This window comes from Panulirus ornatus, chromosome 1 (genome assembly GCF_036320965.1).
Source record: "Panulirus ornatus isolate Po-2019 chromosome 1, ASM3632096v1, whole genome shotgun sequence".
NCBI classification, from domain to species: domain Eukaryota; kingdom Metazoa; phylum Arthropoda; class Malacostraca; order Decapoda; family Palinuridae; genus Panulirus; species Panulirus ornatus.
In genome coordinates, this window is record NC_092224.1 from 19,487,266 (window position 1) to 19,512,771 (window position 25,506).

General features: G+C 43.2%; 1 protein-coding gene and 1 long non-coding RNA gene across 7 annotated transcripts in view; one reads left to right on the top strand and one right to left on the bottom strand.

Annotated features, from left to right (window-relative positions):
* The window catches only part of LOC139761447 (uncharacterized), a 57,479-nt gene extending 43,644 nt beyond the window's left edge, over positions 1–13,835 (bottom strand). Inside the window, exon 1 of the long non-coding RNA XR_011715521.1 lies at positions 13,486–13,835. This is a non-coding gene — a long non-coding RNA (uncharacterized lncRNA). The remainder of the gene's footprint in view (positions 1–13,485) is intronic.
* The window catches only part of LOC139761106 (cysteine sulfinic acid decarboxylase-like), a 55,861-nt gene that overhangs the window by 9,189 nt on the left and 21,166 nt on the right, over positions 1–25,506 (top strand). For 4 of the 6 annotated variants that reach the window (XM_071685443.1, XM_071685286.1, XM_071685218.1 and 1 more), the window contains exons 2-3: positions 19,191–19,501; positions 20,367–20,551. In XM_071685443.1, coding sequence (XP_071541544.1) covers positions 19,235–19,501; positions 20,367–20,551 — 452 coding nt within the window. In that variant the 5' untranslated portion in view covers positions 19,191–19,234. Of the gene's footprint in view, positions 1–18,753; positions 18,872–19,190; positions 19,502–20,366; positions 20,552–25,506 lie in introns of those variants that run through there. The other 2 variants (XM_071685042.1, XM_071685126.1) reach the window with 2 other exon arrangements.

A 25,506-nucleotide genomic window follows, 5' to 3' on the forward strand; every position in this document is an offset into this window, starting at 1 on the left:
CATATGACAGAGTTGATAGAGATGCTCTGTGGAAGGTATTAAGAATATATGGTGTGGGAGGAAAGTTGTTAGAAGCAGTGAAAAGTTTTTATCGAGGATGTAAGGCATGTGTACGTGTAGGAAGAGAGGAAAGTGATTGGTTCTCAGTGAATGTAGGTTTGCGGCAGGGGTGTGTGATGTCTCCATGGTTGTTTAATTTGTTTATGGATGGGGTTGTTAGGGAGGTAAATGCAAGAGTTTTGGAAAGAGGGGCAAGTATGAAGTCAGTTGGGGATGAGAGAGCTTGGGAAGTGAGTCAGTTGTTGTTCGCTGATGATACAGCGCTGGTGGCTGATTCATGTGAGAAACTGCAGAAGCTGGTGACTGAGTTTGGTAAAGTGTGTGGAAGAAGAAAGTTAAGAGTAAATGTGAATAAGAGCAAGGTTATTAGGTACAGTAGGGTTGAGGGTCAAGTCAATTGGGAGATGAGTTTGAATGGAGAAAAACTGGAGGAAGTGAAGTGTTTTAGATATCTGGGAGTGGATCTGGCAGCGGATGGAACCATGGAAGCGGAAGTGGATCATAGGGTGGGGGAGGGGGCGAAAATTCTGGGGGCCTTGAAGAATGTGTGGAAGTCGAGAACATTATCTCGGAAAGCAAAAATGGGTATGTTTGAAGGAATAGTGGTTCCAACAATGTTGTATGGTTGCGAGGCGTGGGCTATGGATAGAGTTGTGCGCAGGAGGATGGATGTGCTGGAAATGAGATGTTTGAGGACAATGTGTGGTGTGAGGTGGTTTGATCGAGTGAGTAACGTAAGGGTAAGAGAGATGTGTGGAAATAAAAAGAGCGTGGTTGAGAGAGCAGAAGAGGGTGTTTTGAAGTGGTTTGGGCACATGGAGAGAATGAGTGAGGAAAGATTGACCAAGAGGATATATGTGTCGGAGGTGGAGGGAACGAGGAGAAGAGGGAGACCAAATTGGAGGTGGAAAGATGGAGTGAAAAAGATTTTGTGTGATCGGGGCCTGAACATGCAGGAGGGTGAAAGGAGGGCAAGGAATAGAGTGAATTGGAGCGATGTGGTATACCGGGGTTGACGTGCTGTCAGTGGATTGAATCAAGGCATGTGAAGCGTCTGGGGTAAACCATGGAAAGCTGTGTAGGTATGTATATTTGCGTGTGTGGACGTATGTATATACATGTGTATGGGGGGGGTTGGGCCATTTCTTTCGTCTGTTTCCTTGCGCTACCTCGCTAACGCGGGAGACAGCGACAAAGTATAATAATAATAAAAAATAATATATATATATATATATATATATATATATATATATATATATATATATATATATATATATATATAAGGATTTGTATGTAGCATTTATGGATCTGGAGAAGGCATATGATAGAGTTGATAGAGATGCTCTGTGGAAGGTATTAAGAATATATGGTGTGGGAGGAAAGTTGTTAGAAGCAGTGAAAAGTTTTTATCGAGGATGTAAGGCATGTGTACGTGTAGGAAGGGAGGAAAGTGATTGGTTCTCAGTGAATGTAGGTTTGCGGCAGGGGTTTGTGATGTCTCCATGGTTGTTTAATTTGTTTATGGATGGGGTTGTTAGGGAGGTAAATGCAAGAGTTTTGGAAAGAGGGGCAAGTATGAAGTCTGTTGGGGATGAGAGAGCTTGGGAAGTGAGTCAGTTGTTGTTCGCTGATGACACAGCGCTGGTGGCTGATTCATGTGAGAAACTGCAGAAGCTGGTGACTGAGTTTGGTAAAGTGTGTGGAAGAAGAAAGTTAAGAGTAAATGTGAATAAGAGCAAGGTTATTAAGTACAGTAGGGTTGAGGGTCAAGTCAATTGGGAGGTGAGTTTGAATGGAGAAAAACTGGAGGAAGTGAAGTGTTTTAGATATCTGGGAGTGGATCTGGCAGCGGATGGAACCATGGAAGCGGAAGTGAATCATAGGGTGGGGGAGGGGGCGAAAATTCTGGGGGCCTTGAAGAATGTGTGGAAGTCGAGAACATTATCTCAGAAAGCAAAAATGGGTATGTTTGAAGGAATAGTGGTTCCAACAATGTTGTATGGTTGCGAGGCGTGGGCTATGGATAGAGTTGTGCGCAGGAGGATGGATGTGCTGGAAATGAGATGTTTGAGGACAATGTGTGGTGTGAGGTGGTTTGATCGAGTGAGTAACGTAAGGGTAAGAGAGATGTGTGGAAATAAAAAGAGCGTGGTTGAGAGAGCAGAAGAGGGTGTTTTGAAATGGTTTGGGCACATGGAGAGGATGAGTGAGGAAAGATTGACCAAGAGGATATATGTGTCGGAGTTGGAGGGAACAAGGAGAAGAGGGAGACCAAATTGGAGGTGGAAAGATGGAGTGGAAAAGATTTTGTGTGATCGGGGCCTGAACATGCAGGAGGGTGAAAGGAGGGCAAGGAATAGAGTGAATTGGAGCGATGTGGTATACCGGGGCTGACGTGCTGTCAGTGGATTGAATCAAGGCATGTGAAGCGTCTGGGGTAAACCATGGAAAGCTGTGTAGGTATGTATATTTGCATGTGTGGACGTATGTATATACATGTGTATGGGGGGGGGGGGGGTTGGGCCATTTCTTTCGTCTGTTTCCTTGCGCTACCTCGCAAACGCGGGAGACAGCGACAAAGTATAAAAAAAAAAAAAAATATATATATATATATCCCTGGGGATAGGACATCCCTGGGGATAGGGGAGAAAGAATACTTCCCACGTATTCCCTGCGTGTCGTAGAAGGCGACTAAAAGGGGAGGGAGCGGGGGGCTGGAAATCCTCCCCTCTCGTTTTTTTTTTTTTTTTTAATTTTCCAAAAGAAGGAACAGAGAATTGGGCCAGGTGAGGGTATTCCCTCAAGGCCCAGTCCTCTGTTCTTAACGCTACCTCGCTAATGCGGGAAATGGCGAATAGTTTGAAAGAAAGAAAGAAAAATATATATATATATATATATATATATATATATATATATATATATATATATATATATATATATATATATATACATTTGACAGTGTATATTCGCACTTAACTCGTACTGCAGGAGGGCGATGAGCTCGTTTGCCTGAAGCACCTGAACGGATGTGAATCCCATGTACTATCCATGTTTACTGCGTGTCCTGGGGTGGTCTGACTCGCTGTTCGTTGGCGTTCTCGAGGCCTCGAGCACGGCGGTACGACACGATGGGCCTGGCTGGCCTTTGAATCTGATTTCCAAATGAAGGGTTCAAGGGCAAGGTCATATGTCCAAGGGTCGTACCCTCATGCTCAGTGGTCGTCCTCCAAGGTCGCAACCGTTGTACATCGTGCTCAAGGGTCTTGCTGTAGTAGTGTTCAAGGGTCGAACCGAAGTCTTCAAAGGGTCGTGTTTTCATACTGAAACGTCGTAATGCTGTGCTCAAGGGTCGTGCCGTCGTGTTCAAGGGTTGTACCATCGTGCTCAAGGGTTGTATCATCATGTTCGAGGGTTGTATCATCATGCTCAAGGGTTGTATCATCTTGCTCAAGGCTGTATCATCGTGTTCAAGGGTTGTACCATCGCGCTCGAGGGGTGAGCCATCGTGCTCAAGGGTTGTATCATCGTGCTCGAGGGCTGTACCATCGTGCTCAAGGGTTGTATCATCGTGCTCGAGGGTTGTACTATCATGCTCAAGGGTAGTAACAACGTGCTCAAGGGTTGTATCATCGTGCTCGAGGGCTGTACCATCGTGCTCAAGGGTTGTACCTTCGTGCTCAAGGGTTGTACCATCGTGCTCAAGGGTTGTATCATCGTGCTCGAGGGTTGTACCATCATGCTCAAGGGTAGTAACAACGTGCTCAAGGGTTGTATCATCGTGCTCGAGGGCTGTACCATCGTGCTCAAGGGTTGTACCTTCGTGCTCAAGGGTTGTACCATCGTTCTCAAGGGTTGTATCATCGTGCTCGAGGGTTGTACCATCATGCTCAAGGGTAGTAACAACGTGCTCAAGGGTTGTACCATCGTGCTCAAGGGTTGTACCATCGTGCTCAAGGGTAATATCATCGTGCTCAAGGGCTGTACCATCGTGCTCAAGGGTTGTACTATCGTGCTCAAATGTTGTACCATTGTGCTCAAGGGCTGCACCATCGTGCTCTAGGGTTGTATCATTGTGCTCAAGGGTGTACCATCGTGCTCAAGGGTTGTATCATCATACTCAAGAGTTTGGCCTCATATTATGCTTTGTTTACAATCAATTTGGCTTCATACTCTGCCTTGTTTACAATCAATTTGGCTTCATACTCTGCCTTGTGTACAATGAGTTTGGCTTCATACTCTGCCTTGTCTGCGATCAATTTGGCTTCATACTCTGCCTTGTGTACAATCACTTTGGCCTCATACTCTGCCTTGTTTACGATCAATTTGGCTTCATACTTTGCCTTCTTTACAATAAGTTTGGCTTCGTACTCCAACGAAGCCAAATACACTGCAAAGATGCAACTCTTGACTTCACTGCATAAAATGTAGAGACTAGCCATTATCGTGGGGGGGGGGGGGGGGGGTAGTAACACTGTCGTGACTGAGTACTGGATCCTTGCGTGTTACTCTCGAATGTAAACGTTATAATTTACTTATACCCTCGAGTGTTTCATTATGGTGGGAGCGCCTGTGTTTTAAATCGAGGTAATTATTCGTTCATGTCCATCCTAGTGCTGCTTGAGGAGAGCACGAAGCTGCACCCTTAAACCTGTTTGGTCTACCGAAGTGTCCGTGTTGGCATGCGGAGAAGTAAGTAAGCATGAATCTGCATTTGCAGATCCGGTGGTCGAGGGTTTTGTAAATATCCTCGTGGTGTGTGTGTGTGTGTGTGTGTGTGTGTGTGTGTGGAATACTAACGGATTGGTGGAACGAGGAGAGCAGTCTCAGGAGGAGGGTTTATACCAATCATCAAGGCTGTGGTATATCCTACGTCTCAAGGTTGGTGGTGAGGTGGCCACAACGCGCGTTGCACAGGCTCCTTTGGAACTCGTATCCTATTCCTGTTTTTGCGGTACCTGAGGGAGGAGGAGAGGGAGGAGAATGGTGAGGTTGTTCACTCCTGATGTTGGAAATCCTACGTTGGTTTCACCTTGTGTATATTCGGTGTTGGTCTGTCCTGCAGCCTGAGGGATGGTCTTCCTAGGTCTACCTCACATCACTTGCGGGGGGGTTCGTGGGGGTCTGGACGTGGACGTTGTTGGTACATAATCAGCGGCTGTCATAACGATCAATGTTCTGGACGTCTTGTTCTTGAGATGTACGTTTTATATATTCAAAGTTCCTGTCTGTTCCTCCACGTTCCCGGGTGTTGATAAGTCCAGCCAGTGAAGGTCAGTTCCTTGACTGTTGGGTCTAGTGGATAGGTCGTTGACTTACACACACACACACACACACACACACACACACAAGAGCCTTGGATTCTTCCCATATTTCGTTTTCAAGTCATTCGCATTCTGCATTGAGGTATAGTCCTTCGTACGGATACACAAATGATGGACTTGGAACTTAAGGCGAGTCCAGTTAACGTCTGATGTGGCTGGACCTGGGTATGATATGCAGTGGTTTTCAGCTAATGATCAGTGGGATATAGTGATCCCTCGCTTCACATTTGGGGAAAACACTGGCTTGTGGTCATGCTCATGTTGCAGACAGTCGGAATGTGAGAAGGTCTATCAGTTACAACAATATACACGCAAAACAAAGCTGATATCAAGACGGGGGAAAACATCCTCAGAAAAAAATCTAAAGCTAACATCTACGAATTTACCAGGTGAGGGGTGAGGGTGGAGGAGGTGTACATGTATGAGAGGTCAGGCGGGTCATCCACCTAGCCCAAGGTCGTCATAAATGGCTGGTGGTTCTGTTGAGTTGGGGGCTTCAGGTCATCGCCTGCCGGGGTCATTCAGGTCATCACCCTCAAGCTACACTTGCCAATATCTTCAGGTGTACCCGGCTCCCGTGCCATATATGCTGACGAACGCAAGGACAGAGAAAGTTACTGCGCAAATACAATACCCTCAGCCGAGAAGGTGTCTAGCCCTGCAGATCACCTGTTGAGGGTGTTTACCCTCCATTATGGCCTCTTGGACGAAAATATCCCTGAGATAATCATGACCGTGTCATAAAGGATGCCTCTCAACGACATTACTGAGCCTGCTCTGCAAGGAAATGACCGTCAATAAAGGGGTCTTTACGTGTATACCAAGGGCTCTCAAACTGTGGTCTGTGGACCACTAGTAGTCCATGGCCCGATTTCCCAGTGGCCCACACAAGGACACAGGGATAAATCTAACCATCATTACTGTCTCTAGTAAGGATGGAGTGGTATTACTAGTTCTTGACTGTAATTTCGGAGCCAATATAACATTGGATACACGCTGAAGGTGGTCCAAAGACACAGACAGCATCTTTAACATAATATGGTTGTGAACTCTGGACCATGCCGTAAGATAAGAACCGACACTCGGCAGGAATTTCTCCTAATGCATATCTGAGCACGTCAACTGCTGTCCGAACCCGGGCCTCCCTGGGATATGACACGCCCTCCTGCAGGAGAGGTCTAGCTATGGGCTTGATAAGAGAGCCTCCCCACTAGCGAGAGATAGCGAATCATGGCTGATCAGCTAAACAATCCATTACGATAACTTTCAAACGAGTGAAAAAGTTTCACGAAGTCGCACACCACTGTCTCGTGAAGTGCTGGATTACACTGCACAACGAAAGCAAGTACATTTGTACGACGGCGTAAACATCTGTTTGGAAGAAAATATTTCGAAACGAAAAAGAAAAGTTTTTTTGACAGCATTTCCAAACGACATGTCTATGTAGAAGTAAGTTTACATGAATATGTTTACTGAAAAGAATGTCCAAATGAACTCTTGTAAACTTTTCTTTTAAATCTAATATTTCCTCGACTGCATGCTTCTACTATAAATTAAATGTGGCTAAATTATGTTTACACACACACACACACACACACACACACACACACATATATATATATATATATATATATATATATATATATATATATATATATATATATATATATATATATATTTTTTTTTTTTTTTTTTTTTTTTTGCCGCTGTCTCCCGCGTTTGCGAGGTAGCGCAAGGAAACAGACGAAAGAAATGGCCCAACCCACCCCCATACACATGTATATACATACGTCCACACACGCAAATATACATACCTACACAGCTTTCCATGGTTTACCCCAGACGCTTCACATGCCCTGATTCAATCCATTGACAGCACGTCAACCCCGGTATACCACCTCGATCCAATTCACTCTATTCCTTGCCCTCCTTTCACCCTCCTGCATGTTCAGGCCCCGATCTCACAAAATCTTTTTCACTACATCTTTCCACCTCCAATTTGGTCTCCCACTTCTCCTCGTTCCCTCCACCTCCGACACATATATCCTCTTGGTCAATCTTTCCTCACTCATTCTCTCCATGTGCCCAAACCATTTCAAAACACCCTATTCTGCTCTCTCAACCACGCTCTTTTTATTTCCACACATCTCTCTTACCCTTACGTTACTTACTCGATCAAACCACCTCACACCACACATTGTCCTCAAACATCTCATTTCCAGCACATCCATCCTCCTGCGCACAACTCTATCCATAGCCCACGCCTCGCAACCATACAACATTGTTGGAACCACTATTCCTTCAAACATACCCATTTTTGCTTTCCGAGATAATGTTCTCGACTTCCACACATTCTTCAAGGCTCCCAGGATTTTCGCCCCCTCCCCCACCCTATGATCCACCTCCGCTTCCATGGTTCCATCCGCTGCCAGATCCACTCCCAGATATCTAAAACACTTTACTTCCTCCAGTTTTTCTCCATTCAAACTTACCTCCCAATTGACTTGACCCTCAACCCTACTGTACCTAATAACCTTGCTCTTATTCACATTTACTCTTAACTTTCTTCTTTCACACACTTTACCAAACTCAGTCACCAGCTTCTGCAGTTTCTCACATGAATCAGCCACCAGCGCTGTATCATCAGCGAACAACAAGTGACTCACTTCCCAGGCTCTCTCATCCCCAGCAGACTTCATATTTGCCCCTCTTTCCAAAACTCTTGCATTCACCTCCCTAACAATCCCATCCATAAACAAATTAAACAACCATGGAGACATCACACACCCCTGCCGCAAACCTACATTCACTGAGAACCAATCACTTTCCTCTCTTCCTACACGTACACATGCCTTACATCCTCGATAAAAACTTTTCACTGCTTCTAACAACTAGCCTCCCACACCATATATTCTTAATACCTTCCACAGAGCATCTCTATCAACTCTATCATATGCCTTTTCCAGATCCATAAATGCTACATACAAATCCATTTGCTTTTCTAAGTATTTCTCACATACATTCTTCAAAGCAAACACCTGATCCACACATCCTCTACCACTTCTGAAACCACACTGCTCTTCCCCAATCTGATGCTCTGTACATGCCTTCACCCTCTCAATCAATACCCTCCCATATAATTTACCGGGAATACTCAACAAACTTATACCTCTGTAATTTGAGCACTCACTCTTATCCCCTTTGCCTTTGTACAATGGCACTATGCACGCATTCCGCCAATCCTCAGGCACCTCACCAAGAGTCATACATACATTAAATAACCTTACCAACCAGTCAATAATACAGTCATCCCCTTTTTTAATAAATTCCACTGCAATACCATCCAAACCTGCTGCCTTGCCGGCTTTCATCTTCCGCAAAGCTTTTACTACCTCTTCTCTATTTACCAAATCATTTTCCCTAACCCTCTCACTTTGCACACCACCTCGACCAAAACACCCTATATCTGCCACTCTATCATCAAACACATTCAACAAACCTTCAAAATACTCACTCCATCTCCTTCTCACATCACCACTACTTGTTATCACCTCCCCATTTGCGCCCTTCACTGAAGTTCCCATTTGCTCCCTTGTCTTACGCACTTTATTTACCTCCTTCCAGAGCATCTTTTTATTCTCCCTAAAATTTAATGATACTCTCTCACCCCAACTCTCATTTGCCCTCTTTTTCACCTCTTGCACCTTTCTCTTGACCTCCTGTCTCTTTCTTTTATACATCTCCCACTCAATTGCATTTTTTCCCTGCAAAAATCGTCCAAATGCCTCTCTCTTCTCTTTCACTAATAATCTTACTTCTTCATCCCACCACTCACTACCCTTTCTAATCAACCCACCTCCCACTCTTCTCATGCCACAAGCATCTTTTGCGCAATCCATCACTGATTCCCTAAATACATCCCATTCCTCCCCCACTCCCCTTACTTCCATTGTTCTCACCTTTTTCCATTCTGTACTCAGAATATATATATATATATATATATATATATATATATATATATATATATATATATATATATATATATATATATATATATATATATATTCTTGATCACGCGCAAAATTGTAATCCTTTCCATATATATATTGTGTCTTGTTTACGGTTTAGCATCCTTGTCACACGAAAGACAATTGTTACATCTACAAGGACACTACACCATGAACAAAACACAAGATACTAGAAATGCATCATCAGATACCGACGACCAAAACATAATTTGAACACAGGCCAAGACTTACTTCAGCTACGTGTCCCAGCATCGCGTTACAACCAATGAGCTCAGCATTGCATGTACGTCCACCAACTGGTATTACCCAGCCTAATCCACAGTTTTTATCATTATAACACTGTAATAGGCCTATAATATGACGTTCACCTAAAAATCAACAAACATATTCAAACAAAGGCGGCTACTGCATGAGTGAAGCTCGTGAAATTGTACAGATTCAGAGATGCAACCGTTAAAACCAAACTGCATCTCTACAAAAGTCCTAGTTCGACCATTAATAACTCATGTTCCGGCAGCACCAGAGCAACAGCTAAAACAAACCTCCGCACCCTCAAGGTAATTCAGAATAAGGTACTGAGGTGGATCTTCAGACATCCAATGTCATCTGATGTTACCAGTCTTAAACCTCTACTGGTGACGCTCTATGATCGGCAAGTGGAACGTTCTGACCTCCACCATGGCTCCTTGATGCTTAAGTCTTCAGTAACATTATCGAGATAGACAACCCTGATAATCTATTCAACAGACAGCTCCCCCCCCCCCCCGGAAACTATTTAAATTTCATATATTAGACAAGCAAATAGAATTCTGAGTGACCTTTCAACCAGCAAACTCCTACAAAACTGTAACGGCATACTCAAGAACTAGTGCCATAAGCACAAGCAATCATCACATATGTATATCCTCCTCCTCCTCCTCCAGGCACGAAAAATAAATAATCCATCTCCACACATGCCCAGCCTGGCCGTCCTCAGTCGTCCTGTCCTGTCTTATCCACACCAAGCCCGTTCAAAACTTCCTCAAAACTGATTCCACAACTTTTCCCTTGACTTTCTGTCCCTCTCTGAAGGGTCTACCATCATTCATTCATTCATTCACCCTCAGTTTCTGTCCTTCTCTCAAGGGTCTTTTCTATCATCAGATTCACATTACCAGCAATTACCATTTTACAGAACCTAAGTGTCAAATGTGGAGGTACATGAACACGAATATAGTGCATATGAACGCCCTCCTCATTCCCAACTACCACGCAAAGGTCCCGGGTTCGAGCCCTTGCTGTTGGAAGGCATTATGTGTTCTATGACAGTGCGTGTTTTCATATGCACTATCATGTACGTGTTCATCCGGGAAGCGGTGAAAGAAATGCGTAATAATGAGGGGATCGTTGTGCAGACAAATAAAACCCTTACGTCATCCTTGCCCGAAACGACTACTTAAGAGAAATATGAAAACATCCTGCAAGATCTTAAAAGATTTGAAGAATTCTTCCCACAAGGACTCAAGAAGCGCCTTAACCCATAAATTACGGCAACGAACGCAGTGAAGGATGGCATCAAACTCGATCATCTAAAGGGTTACTTTGACCCAGGATATTTCTCTGGAAACGTCAAAACACAAGGCGGGAAATCTTCTACGGCCGATCGTCTCCTAGATCCCTTTCCCTACCTATAAGTTAGCCAAGAAGCTAAACCAACTGATCTCACCATACATCCCTAAACCTTAAGTCCCTATGATCGACTGAAGAGTTTATTGACATCCTGAGAAGCAAAGAACCACAGGGCATCACAGCTTCGCTGGGTGTGGAGTCTCTCTTCACAAACATCATCATGGGTTGTGTACCAACACCACGTCTTACCTCCCCTGAAGATGCCCAGGAATATATATCAGAAGAAACTTACATGCCTGCACCATGGAAGCACTTTTCAGATATCCCCACAGCAAGTTTTACCGGCAGGTGGATGGAATAACCATGAGGGTCTTCCTTGCGAGGTTCACTCTGCGCAGGCATTTATGTCCCATGTCGAAACTACAGCACCACGACCTGATAGCATGACACCCCAAATTTACTGCAGATATATAGACGACATCTTCATCTACGTAGATACCTTAAACTCGCTAAAAACCCTCCGTAACTCACTCCAAGAAACTTCAGGCTTAAGATTTACACAGTAGAGCTGAACAATAATGGTAGGATTCCATTCTTGGCTGTGATAGCTAGTGCCACAACAGGATCTTTCTACGAGAAGCGCACCAACCAAGGAAAATGTATGAACGGAATAAGTGAAGGCACTCAAACTTACAAGAGGAGTGTCATTCGAGCATACGTGAAGAGAGCGATCAAGGTGTGCTCAACCTGGCAACTCCTAAACCAAGAATTCCAACACGTTCGGCAAATGTTAATGAACAAGGGATATTCAGTTACAGAATTTTGAACACCACTGTGAACAACATGCTAGAGCAGCGTCTCGTGGCAAACAGACAACCTCAAGGTGACAGCATAAAAGTTTACTACAGGAACACATTTACGATAACATATAACAAAGGACGAGAAGGTCGTGCGAGATACTGTGGCCAGAAACTGCAAGGCGATTGGTGAAGACAAAGCTATCAGTCTGATAATATACCACAATAATCCGAAAACATGTTCGTTGAAAACATGTTCGCTCCTAATGAACAACAATATGGTAAGTCACTCCGGAAGTTTGAATCGTGCCGATGTGGTCCATGATTACAATATTGGGACTGTCAGCCTCACCACATAAATTACATTGGACATACGACCTGCATATAATACTCTGTTTGTTATAACTTAAATGAAAACCACACAGTAAACTTCAAATTACAGCTTATATCAATACTGAAATGACGAATAAAATAAATTGGCATTTATTTACGAATCTAATATTTCTGTATTGAAATATGAGTTGTCATTTTACCTAATGCTTTTCCTATATTTCAATTACATACAAGACACCGTTATTACATCACCTATCGCTGAAAAATATTGCAAATACGATTTTTAGCGTTTCAAAAATTGGTGGTATTTGTAGTAAAAATGCTATATTTTCAATATCCGGGGGAAGGGGGGGGGGGGGGGTGCTGCAAGTTATTCATTCAATTACTTCCAGACTTCAGAAATATTTCATTTAAGTAATTTATATAAAAATCAACCCTACCCCACTTAATTATCTTTTCATGTTTAGATTTTTTTTTTCTATAAATGCGCGTTTTCAATACCTTATTCTTCAATTTTTGAGATGGGGAGGGGGGGGGGTTGGATTAAAGATAACGTAAAGAACCCATAATTTTTGCAAATTTTTTTCTCACAGATCCACAACTTTTCCGCACTACCACTTGTATGAATAACAAAAAAAAATGTACAACGATCCACCACCTTTCCCCACCAATACCGCAGGCTCATGTGGCAGTTGACACATCCCATCACCGAGACCTACTTTTTCCCCTACGCCCCATTCCCCACGGAACGCCATCCTTCATCACCACAATCGACTTTGCCAATCAGAGCTCGTACAGACTGATGTAAAAACAGTCTAATCATTTTAAATATAAACAATCCATGAACAAGTGCATTGCTAAGCAAGCAAAAAAGTTTTCTCATAGCTATATGGTATGTCAACTACTGTACTGCTATCATTCAATCAATATTTGACTATTCATCACCCAATTTTCAAAGAATAATACATAAATACATAATGTATATCATCTACTATGTATTACTGTGAGCCACTCAACCTGCAATTATTCTCCACTTAATGATCCATTACCAAGTTAATAATGTATGTAAACCATTGTATTTACTCTGTTAGAATTTCCTGTATATCTGCCAATGACTAGATGCACTTCACTCATATGTTTGTCGAAAATGTGGAAATACCCATCCCTAACTTGACCTAAAGCTCTTAAATTAGTTAGCTAATTACTATTATGACCTCCCAGTTCTGTATTATCTAACCTGAATTTTCAGCCGAGTGGCTGCCTAAATTCAATAACCCGTCCAATATCATCATGTGATCATGTGAACTGTTGTAACACCATGACAGAATATTCCCTCACCTGTCGACCAGAGCCAGTCTCCCAGACCGTTGCCTGCTTGCGCACGTCTTGCTCAGCACCAAACGTCTCAAATCTACCACCAATTCTTGATATTGACGTTCGTGATGAAGGTTCCGTTGCATATTCATGCCTCCACTGTCTTTGCACTTCACACATACCTTCGATATTTCTAGTATCACTTCAAAAGTACCCCGTGTTGTTCAAACTGCAGACACCCTACACCATGTTTACGCTTTGCATTATGGGTACTGTCGTTTCGCTTTTGTTTGCGAGTATTGCGACTAGCCATCTGTTCGGTGTACGTCACACTAATATCAGGCCCATTGAAATTGGTTTTCACCATATCTATATGATTAGCTATTCTTTATATATATATATATATATATATATATATATATATATATATATATATATATATATATATATATATATATATATATATATATTCCTATGAGTCCACGGGGAAAATGAAACACGAAGAGACTTAGCTAGGACGCCATTTGGTAAATATGTGATTGTCCAAGACAGACAACGAGCGTATCATAAACTTATTATGTGGACAAGAACGTGAATTGTTTACAGATTTTATCAACAATAAAGTTGTATCTTCGTTGTATATCAACTGACTGTAATATTTCTCTCTTGTGTCTCCCCTGATGATGGGATTATTACACGAAAGTGCACTTGGGAACTTATCGTGTTTCATTTTCCCCGTGGACTCATAGGAATATCTTGATCACGCGCAAAATTGTGATCCTTTCCAATATATACATATATATATATATATATATATATATATATATATATATATATATATATATATATATATATAATCAAACTACATAGGCAAAAATTTTTTTTAAAGATACCTTATAAAATGTTTGGAAGGGTAGTGATTGAAAGGGAGACGACAAACACGAACATCAGACTGGGGAGGAGCAATATGGTCTCAGGAGTGGTGGAGGATGTGTGGATTAGATATCTGCTTTGAAGAATGTGTACGAGAAATACTTAAAGAAACAAAGGGATTTGTAAGTGGCGTTAATGGATCTGGAAAAGTCGTATGATAGGGTTGATAGAGATGCTCCCTGAAAGGTGTTAAGAAAATGTGTTGTGGAAGGAAAGCTGTTAGAAGGAGTGAGAGGTTTTCGCCAGGGAGTGAGGCATGTGAGCGAGTAGGTAGAGAAGAGGGTGAGAAGTTCCAGGTGAAGGCGGGTCTGCGGCAGGGTTGTGTGACGTCACCAACGCCGTTTAATTTTTTTTATGAACGGGATGATAAGAAAGGTGAATACAAGGGTCTGGGAGAGAGAAGCAATCCTGCCGTCTGTCGAGGGTGATGGAGCTTGTAGAGTGAGTCAGTTACCGTTTGCTGATGACACGGCACTGGTGGCAGCAGTTTCAAGTGAGAAACGGCAGATCGGGTGGTGTCTGAGCCTGGAAGATTGTGTGAAAGGAGAGAATTGACAGTGAAATAAAAGTAAGTTGTCAGGTTGCCATCTTTCTGAATCCGGGGTGGTGATGAAAATGAGCCAAGTGTTTGCGACGGTTCTGTGGTCAGGTCTGTTGGTCTTCAGACAAAATTTGGGTCAACCTCTGCGTTACTTAGTGTTGTCTGACGTTGACATGGGAGGAGGAACAACTTACTGACAGTACCATAATGTGATGCAAGAAAACGAATTGGCTGAGGATCAGTTTCATGGCGTCTTGTTAACCTTTTGAGGCGAGATGGAACGTTTTTAGATAAACTAGCTGCGACTTTTAGTGTTTAAGAGAGAAATTTGTTGGTGGTTGTGGAGCAGACAGTGTCACAGAACAAGAAATGTGGAGTTGGAACCTTCTGAGGTTTTTGTGTCATAAGAATTAGTAGAGTAAGCTCAGTGATCAAACTGTTTGGCCATTTGACACGGAGAGGCTGTGTTCAGTGTCGCCCCAGCTGCTGCACCATAGAAGGGGGTGGGGACCTCTTGTCATAACCATATCATATACACATACTATAAGAGTCTCATCTTATCTATAGACCTCTCTTATACGTCTCTACCTTCCTCAGCTAAACCCTATGGCATACCTACATTACAAATGTCCTAGACTGCAGGCTAGTTTTTAATTTCCTTATCATTCTAACTAGAGCACAAAACTCTGGTAGACCTCCTGCAACATCTTGTCCCTCCCAGGACATTCTTAAGAGTGTCACAGCTAACGACAACTGGGAACTTTTGAGACCACGACTTTCAATATATTTCATTTACCTTAAAAAGGTTCCGACACTCCTGACGCCCTGTGTTACATGTCACACCTGGGAACCTTGTAAACACCATACAAAACAGAAATTGATATCTTGCATATATGACATTTGACGACGTCATATGAGATATTGTCATTTTCTTTGCTGGTGACGTGTGGGGAACCGCTTGATGGGAGGGAGGGGGCACAACACGACACCAGGATCTGAACCTTTAGACAGCACAATGACTTAAACCGGATCTGAACCTTTGGACAGAACGATGACTTAAACCCATGAGGACGGTGACTTACTCCTTAAAATACAGAGACTAAAACCCTTGAGAGCGGTGACTTTTAACCCTTGAGTGCAATGACTTAATCCTTGGATACAGTGACTTGTAGACCCTTTACAACAGTGACAATCCTTTAAAACAGTGATTCAACCTTTGACTACAGTGACTTAATACTTGAGTACAGTGACTTAAACCCTTGAGGACAGAGACTTAATCCATGATTACAGTGACTTAAACCTTGAGTACAGTAAATTAATCCTTAAGTAGTGACTTAACCTTTGAGTACAGTGACTTAAACCCTTGAGTTCAGTGACTTGACCCTTGAGTACAGTGACTTAAACCTTGAGTACAGTAACTTAATCCTGAAGTAGTGACTTAACCTTTGAGTACAGTGACTTAAACCCTTGAGTTCAGTGACTTAATCCATGAGTACAGTGACTTCAACCTTTGAGTACAGTGACTTAACCCTTGAGTTCGTCATCGCCTGGAAGGGGTTCAGTCGTCGTACTCAAGTCATCGTCCTTACGGGGGTCAGTCATCACCGGAGGGAGGGCGGGCTGTGAGTCAAGGGCGAGTGGCGGGTGTTGGGGGGTATGTGGAGGCTGGTCCAATGAGTATCCTGTCTGGGGGAGGCCAGGCCAGGCCAGGCCAGGCTTAACCTGAGCCAGTCAGAGTGCATTACCCACGCCATGCCAGGGACGTCGGTGTCCAAAGGCATGCGCGTTCTGTGGCGTCTGTGTACTCGTTTGTTAGCATCATGGCATCAACCTGTGTCGGTATCTGTCTAATTCACCCTCCTGTCCATCTGTCTGTCAGCTATCATGAAGTTTATCCTGAGACAGCACGGTGTCTGTCCGTCTGTCTGTCAGCACCATAGCATCTTTGCTTCTACGACGGGGCTGTCTTGGGTGGACACACACTCTAACTGTTTTTGTTTTCATGTTCAATGCTCCAGTCACAGACAAAAGTCTACATCAAGGCCGGGCATTCATTGAAATATTGAGAGAATTATGAAAGGGAAAAAGAAAAAAAAAGACAAGGGAAAGTATTTCCGAATTTCTGAGAAAGTGAAAGACCTGTCTTTTGAAATGTGTCAGGTCATAGTTATTGGGAAAGACATGAGACGATAGAGAGTTCCAAAGCTTCGATGTGTAGGGAAAGAAGCAGATATCAAAATGGCCCACCCTTGACTCGCCGATGGCCATACAATATTCATGTGACGCAGCAGCTTGCCGAGTATTGTGTGATCTAGGTAGTGGTGGGGGCAGACAAGCTGCCAGTTCTCGGGAGCAAAAACCTAAGTAATACCTGTAGAAGAGAGAAAGTGAACCAACATTGCGGCGTAGGGCAAGGGGGTCAAGTTTTGAAGTTAGCCTGGGACAGTTTATAAGTTGGACCGCTTTTTCTACTCAAGTCTGTCAAGTAAAGATACAGAACTAGAAGCATCCCATATGTGAGCGTAGTACTCCAAACAAGGACAAATCAATCCCTTGCATTAACGGAGCGACTGGTCAGAAGAGAAGTTTCGACATCTAAACAGGACACCCAGTTTCTTAGAGACAGGCTTAGCTATTTCTGTAATGTGGGGTTTCCAAGAAAGTGGTTTTTACAGTAATACCAGCGAGAGTTGTGAGTTTTCGACAGAAAGATGGGTAAAAACTGGGTCTTGGAGGCATTAAACTTAAGATTTTGTGTACCCCACTGAGATATCCTGTCCAAGGCTGAGTTTACTGAGGAAGCTATGTTAAGACGAGATGCAGATCGAATGAGAAAAGAGGGAACAGAATTGAAGGATGTGGATGAGTGCAGTATTGAGTCGTCAGCGTATGAGTGCACTGGATTATTTGTGGAGGAGAGGAAATCGATGAAAAAAAAAAGGAGAGAAATAGTAAGGACACGACAGAACCTTGAGGGACATGGCTGTTGATGGAGAAAAGGGGGGGAGAGGCTGATCTATCAACAACCACAGAGATAGAGCAGCCGGAGAGGAAGCTAGATATGAAGGAGCAAAGTGAGGGAGGGAAGCCAAAAGAGGGGAGCTTAGTGATGAGACTCCGATGCCACACCCTGTCAAATGCCTTAGAAATGTCCTGTATCCTCGCGCGACACGTGCCCAACACATGACAGGTACTCCCAAGATCAGGACCCATAGGGAGAGCCAAGGTACTTCACGAATACGTTGCCATGAATCATATCATAGAATAAAATATTCCGGACAATAACCTCGTAAGAAATATTCGTACTTATATCAAACTTGATAATGTAAAACTGGACGGTCTATATAAAGACAGAGGGATATAATATAATATTTTACACAGCACAATATGGACTGAAGGTGAATTATATGGTCAAACACATTCATCTGTTGTATTGTAATAACAACACAGCGTTCATTATCCTGACTGGTGTATTTACCTATATTCTCATTTGATTACTGGGACGCGTCGTCATTTCCCACAGAAGGAACGTCATTGCGAATTGACCGCCACTTGATCTTTTCATGAGCGAAAAGATCAATTGTGATATCGTTAATTGTACCGATGTCGCGGGAGTCGTTCATCTGTAGTCAAAGCGTTGCGTTAAACATGTCGACCATTTCCCCCCTCCCCCCTCAACAAGGGAGGGAGGTGGACCCTGGCTCCCCGGGGATGACGTAAGGGAAGATAGATAATGACGACAGTAGACTAGCCGTCAGTCTGAGGTGCGACGCACCGCTGCCCGCCCGCCCGCCGCCGCCGGCGGCCCAGTAACCCTGACTTTACCATCAGACTTGATGGCCTGCTTGACCCTGGCCGCCAGTCTACGGGTCGCAGGCCCCAATGACCAGCCAACCAATGTAAAGCCCAGTGACCAGCCAACCAATGTAAAGCCCAGTGAGTGAATTACCCTGATGAAGACGTGGCGTTATGTATATTGTAAATTGTACATATCATAGGTGGCATAATGTATACTGTATTATGTACGTACTATATTAGATGTGGCGTTATGTATAGTGTATGCTGTGCGTACTGTATTAAATGTGGCCTTATGTATACTATATGTTGTACGTACTATATCATATGTTACGTTATGTATACTGTACGTTGTGCGTACTATATGTGGCGTTATGTGTACTGCATGTTATACATATTATATCACAGGTCTTTCAGAGTTCATTGCACTGTATGAATAAAGTTTTTTTTTCTGGCACAGACATCGAGGCAACAGTCCTGACGACCCGACCGACACTGGCGACCATGTATTCAAACAGCCACGCCCTCCAGACCGCCAACCAGATGCGGGCGAAGCCTCACATGAACGGCGGTCCAAGACTCGACCACGGGAAGACCCCGTCTGAGAAGGGACTCGCCCCTCACCTAACCAACGGCGTGAGCGAGAACGGGGCGGCCGCAGAGGGAGAACTACTGAAGATGGTACTGGACGTCGTGCTGAGGGCCAACCTCGTCACTGGCATCGACGCCTCGGAGAAAATCCTCGAGTTTAAACACCCGAAGGAACTCAAGGTAGGATACGACAGGTGACTACGAGCTCCTCTTGGTCTTCCTTCCCTCCGCCTTTCCTCGCTCGTCTCTTTTACTTACATCGCCTGGCATGAGCTCTGTCATTCACAATCTGCGTGTTCTCTCGTGTCTTTATAGATATTCGTACTCGTTCGCCGTTTCCTGCGTTAGTGAAATAGTGCCAAGAACGGGCAAAGAGTGGCCCCATTCTCTCACATTTACTCTCTAACTTTCGTGTGTAATGCACTGAAACCACAGCCCCCTATCCATAACCAAGCCCCACACACCTTCCCGCTTTATATATTACCTTGTCAAGACCGAGTGGAGATAAGGAGAACCAGAGTACAATACACAAGACGTCACTGAGCCGGGCAGGAAGATGAGGCAAGTGAAAGAAATGAAGGCACATGTCACACCCTCGACGACCTGACCTCTCACAAGTTACAAAGTCAGGTTATGTTCTGGAAAACAACTTCACTTATTTTTCACGTATAAAGTTATCTGAGTTATAATAACCAAATATCTGATTCATACTGGTGTCTCTACTAAGTGTGTTAAGAGACGATTAAACGATATATCTATCAATCATTAAGTTACTATGTATGTGACAACTTTAGCATTGCTCCAGTGAAATTGATGATAAAAACAATATTGTGGACCTTATTCCCTGTAAAGGTTTGTAGTGTTGGGGTTAAACAACATTAACAGTATTAGGTAAGGTCAATAATGTACTGCAATATTTGTTCACATTAAGAGATTTTGGTCATTAAAAATAACTGGAGCGATGCTAAGGCTGTCACACACATTAACTCAGTACAAGGTTGATATGTTGGTAACATCAGCTGACGCATCACATCCTTCGTGACAGGAACTGGTGGACGTGGAGGTTGAGAGGGACGGATGTTCCCTGGAGGAAGCTGGAGCCGTTCTGGAGCAGGTGGTCCGCTACAGCGTCAAGACCCAACACCCGCACTTCTACAACCAGCTCTTCGGCGGCATCGACGAAGTAGCGCTCACGGGCGCCTGGATGACGGAGGCCCTCAACACCAGCCAGTACGTACCTACTCCAGTAACATGAACCGACGCTCGTGTATAGAAGCACCTCCTTGCACGGTAAGGCACGGGAGTTCTGTAATCGTGGAGTCTAGTCTCGTGGGTAAATGACAGCACGGAAAACCGAAGGCAGGAGTCACGATCCTGTTCCTCCCATTTACTCTCGACAAAGACTTCTTCAGGAGAATAATGATGCTTCATGATGGGATTAAACAAGATTATGAAACTAAACTGGTGAACGATGAGTCGTCTTGCTGCCTGATTGGTCAATTCCTGGCAATCACCTGTCACAGACCGGCTAATGACAGAGTGCCATATGGGCTACTGCTATCCTGGTCCAGGTATAGCTGACTCCTCTCGTGTTATGTTTATCTTAACAGCAAGACAAGGAAAGCATTGGATGCTGTCCATGTTGAACAGAGATAGTGAACAGTTTGTCGAGTTGTGTGCCAAAAAAAGGACTGGTGATTGGGAATACCTTTTTTAAAAAGAGGGACGTACATAAGCATACGTGGGTGTGTGGGAAAGATGGTAAGCGGGCATTACTAGACCGCATACTAATACGTAACGTTGACATGCAAATCAATCTAAAGAATTTCACCAATGTGCGTCTGAAAATCATGGGTGTGCCTTCTAACTTTCACCACACTAATCCGTGAGTTTCTGATATCGTCCTCTATCATAGAGAGGCTCGAGAGGACCCCGTGGTCTGGTGCTGTTTGGGTTCACTGCTGCAGGAGGACCTACATCCGGTATGAAGTTAATGATCTGTTACTGCATATGGACGCAAGAAATCCATGCGGATGATCAAATGGGAATCATACGAATTAGAGTCAATAAATCGGAAATGCTGTAGATAGGGCAATCGCACTGAAGTCCAGGGAAATTATCCTTAAGTCTTTACATGCTACTCGTGCGTCCCCATCTTGAACGTTGTGTTCAGATTTGGTCATCCTACTTGATGAAAGACACAGACAGAATGAAGAGAGCACAAAGACGAGCTAACAAGATGATTCCCGGACTGAGAAACAGATCCTATGAAAGCCAACCAAATAAACGATTTAAATCAAGTTTGTTTAGAAAAGAGAAGGTTAAAGGATGATCTGATACAGACATTCAGAATTATCAAAGGCTTCGATAATCTCGATCTTACGACTTACATCGGAATAGGTTCGTCTAATTTTATTCGTAGTAATGGTTACAGACCTTTGGACGAAAGCTATACCTCGAATGAGGCGAAATACAATTTCTTCAACAGGATTGTTAACATATGGAATGGTTTACCAATCAGTGGTTGAAAGTGGTACCACAGATACGCTTAACAGGCTTAATGAAAAATTCCGCTTTAAATCCACGACTGACATTCTTCGCGCCTCCTTAGCTACATGAAAAGTTTATCATATGTTTCTGTTTCTAATATGAACGTATTTCAACTCTTATCACACTGATCTTTGATTTTCCTATCTCTTCCGCTATCACGAACAGCCTCGATGACACCCAGTGAGACGTCTGTTTTTTGTTAAAATTCCTTTGTATTTCTTGGAATGACCTACATACCTTCCCCTCATCCACACACCCCTCCAGTTATACTCCTCAACTACAAAACCTGACCAGCATACCCAACACTTATCTCCGGAGATTTCATTGCCTACCATCCCACTTACCTCACTGAACACTCACACCCAAGAACCTCGAGCTGACCTATCTACAAACCAGCGGCAACCTGTCAGTATCCTCAGCCCCCACCACCAGCCAACTAGACTCCAGCTCACCAGTAGCCGACCTCGCCAAGCATCACCTTCTGCCAACTAACCTTGCTTACACGCACCGCCTGGAGCATGCCACAATGACTGTCCTCTGACCACCAGTGGCCCACCCACATAACACTCCACCTGGCCCATCCAATCCACACAACCATAAAAAAATACACGTATAGGAAAGCAGACTTGCTAGACATTGCACAATAGATGGAAACAAAGCTCAAAAGTTTCATTATATATATATATATATATATATATATATATATATATATATATATATATATATATATATATATATATATATATACCACATCGTTCCAATTCACTCTATTCCTTGCACGCTTTTCACCCTCCAGCATTTTCAGGCCCCGATTGCTCAAAATCTTTTTCACTCCATCCTCCCACCTCCAATTTGGTCTCCCACTTCTCCTCGTTCCCTCCACCTCTGACACATATATCCTCTTGGTCAACCTTTCCTCACTCATTCTCTCCATGTGACCAAACCATTTCAATACACCCTCTTCTGCTCTCTCAACCACACTCTTTTTATTACCACACATCTCTCTTACCTTATTATTACTTACTCGATCAAACCACCTCACACCACATATTTTCCTCAAACATCTCATTTCCAGCACATCCACCCTCCTCAGCACAACCCTATCTATAGCCCACGCCTCGCAACCATATAACATTGTTGGAACCACTATTCCTTCAAACATACCCATTTTTGCTTTCCGAGATAATGTTCTCGCCTTCCACATATTCTTCAACGCTCTCAGAACCTTCGCCCCCTCCCCCAGCCTGTGACTCACTTCCGCTTCCATGGTTCCATCCGCTGTTAAATCCACTCCCAGATATCTAAAACACTTCACTTCCTCCAGTTTTTCTCCATTCAGATTTATCTCCCAGTTGACGTGTCCCTCAGCCCTACTGTATCTAATAACCTTGCTCTTATAAATATATATATATATATATATATATATATATATATATATATATATATATATATATATATATATATATATATATATATCTTTTTCTTTCTTTCATACTATTCGCCATTTCCCGCATCAGCGAGGTAGCGTTAAGAACAGAGGACTGGGCCTTAGAGGGAATATCCTCACCTGGCCCCCTTCTCTGTTCCTTCTTTTGGAAAATTAAAAAAAAAAAAAAACGAGAGGGGAGGATTTCCAGCCACCCGCTCGCTCCCCTTTTAGTAGCCTTCTACGACACGCAGGGAATACGTGGGAAGTATTCTTTCTCCCCTATCCCCAGGGATATATATATATATATATATATATATATATATATATATATATATATATATATATATATATATATATATATATTATCCCTGGGGATAGGGGATTAAGAATACTTCCCACGTATTCCCTGCGTGTCGTAGAAGGCGACTAAAAGGGGAGGGAGCGGGGGGCTGGAAATCCTTCCTTCTCTTTTTTTTTTTTCCCAAAAGAAGGAACAGAGAGGGCCAGGTGAGGATATTCCAAAAAAGGCCCAGTCCTCTCTTCCTAACGCTACCTCGCTAAAGCGGGAAATGGCGAATAGTTTAAAAGAAAAGAAGAAAATACATACATAGGGGAGAAAGAATACTTCCCACGTATTCCCTGCGTGTCGTAGAAGGCGACTAAAAGGGAAGGGAGCGGGGGGCTGGAAATCCTCCCCTCTCTCTTTTTTTTATTTTTTTTTTTTTCCAAAAGAAGGAACAGAGAAGAGGGCCAGGTGAGGATATTCCCTCAAAGGCCCAGTCCTCTGTTCTTAACGCTACCTCGCTATCGCGGGAAATGGCGAATAGTATGAAAAAAAAAAAAAAAAAAAAATATATATATATATATATATATATATATATATATATATATATATATATATATATATATATATATATATATATATAATCATAGATGATTTCTCATCCTTAGCGCGTAATTAATATATCCAACCATGCCAAAATAAAGCAAATACAAGGACGTAGAGAGGAATATAACCCTAACTTTTGCCTATGGTTTACACGCCTCATATAAACCAAAGTCATGATGCCGATACTGATGTATAACAGCATCAGACAGACGACTACACCGGTGGAATTATCACATGTGGTTGTAAGTTGTTGGACATAACCGCTAGAGCATGACGGGACGACTCTCGAGCAACACAAGAGAATCCTTTGGTAAGACTGTCTCACTGTCGTGCTCTTGGGCCGCGCCGTCGAACTGTCGTGCTCAAGGGTTTACGTCAAGAGGCTACAACCCGTAACAAAAGTTGGACGACATTCAAAACCATAACCAATTTCAACGTACTGGTTTGTCGCGTCTGTCCTGTCTTACGGACATGAACGTAGTCAGTTCCGAAAACGATCTGAAATCTTACGATATATTTTTTCATTGTATTTATGGCTAAAACTCACTCACGATAAGACTCCACACCTGCCGTCCATATAACCTTTTTGTCTACATCTCACTATTTAACTACTGTTACAGTCATGCAAGATTCATCCCTCGGGTCAAAAACACGGGGGGAAACATACAGACTGCAACAGCGGACATTTATGCAAGTGTCCCTAGTAAAATAGTCCCCCCCTCCCCACCCACCCTTCCACTGTTACCAGGCCGAACACAGAGAACGGAGTATAGTGTACAATATACAGACTAAACTCTTGAATTATGCTATGGTTGATACTTGACTATGCTTGATGCGTGATAACGTACTCCACTGGAGAACAGGCAAAGGTGAATACAACAAGAGTGTCTTGGATATGTAAGATAAAGCATTAACCACACGCTTGCATAGTGTTATATCTTGTACAACACCGTATCTTAATGAAACCTGTACATGTAATTCTCCGACAATAGGTTACATTCATGCAACCATGTTAATTACTAGTAGGACTGCCATCCTCGGGGCGGGATGTAACGCCTGCACAAGGTAATCTTATCATCCACACAAACATTCAACTGCTACGTTGCCAGTCAGGTGTTCACGGAGATCATAACCACACCTAAATTACCATGAGAAGGTTAACCTTGTTTATCCTATTTATTCATAATTACCCCAGGACCAATTTCTATGAAACATCTGGTGTTTCCAAGGACCTCCTTCTACAGGCTGTTGCAGTCCTAACCTACGATACTTCGAGTAGCAGGAAATCGAAGGCTCCTTTGAAGTGAGAAATACTTC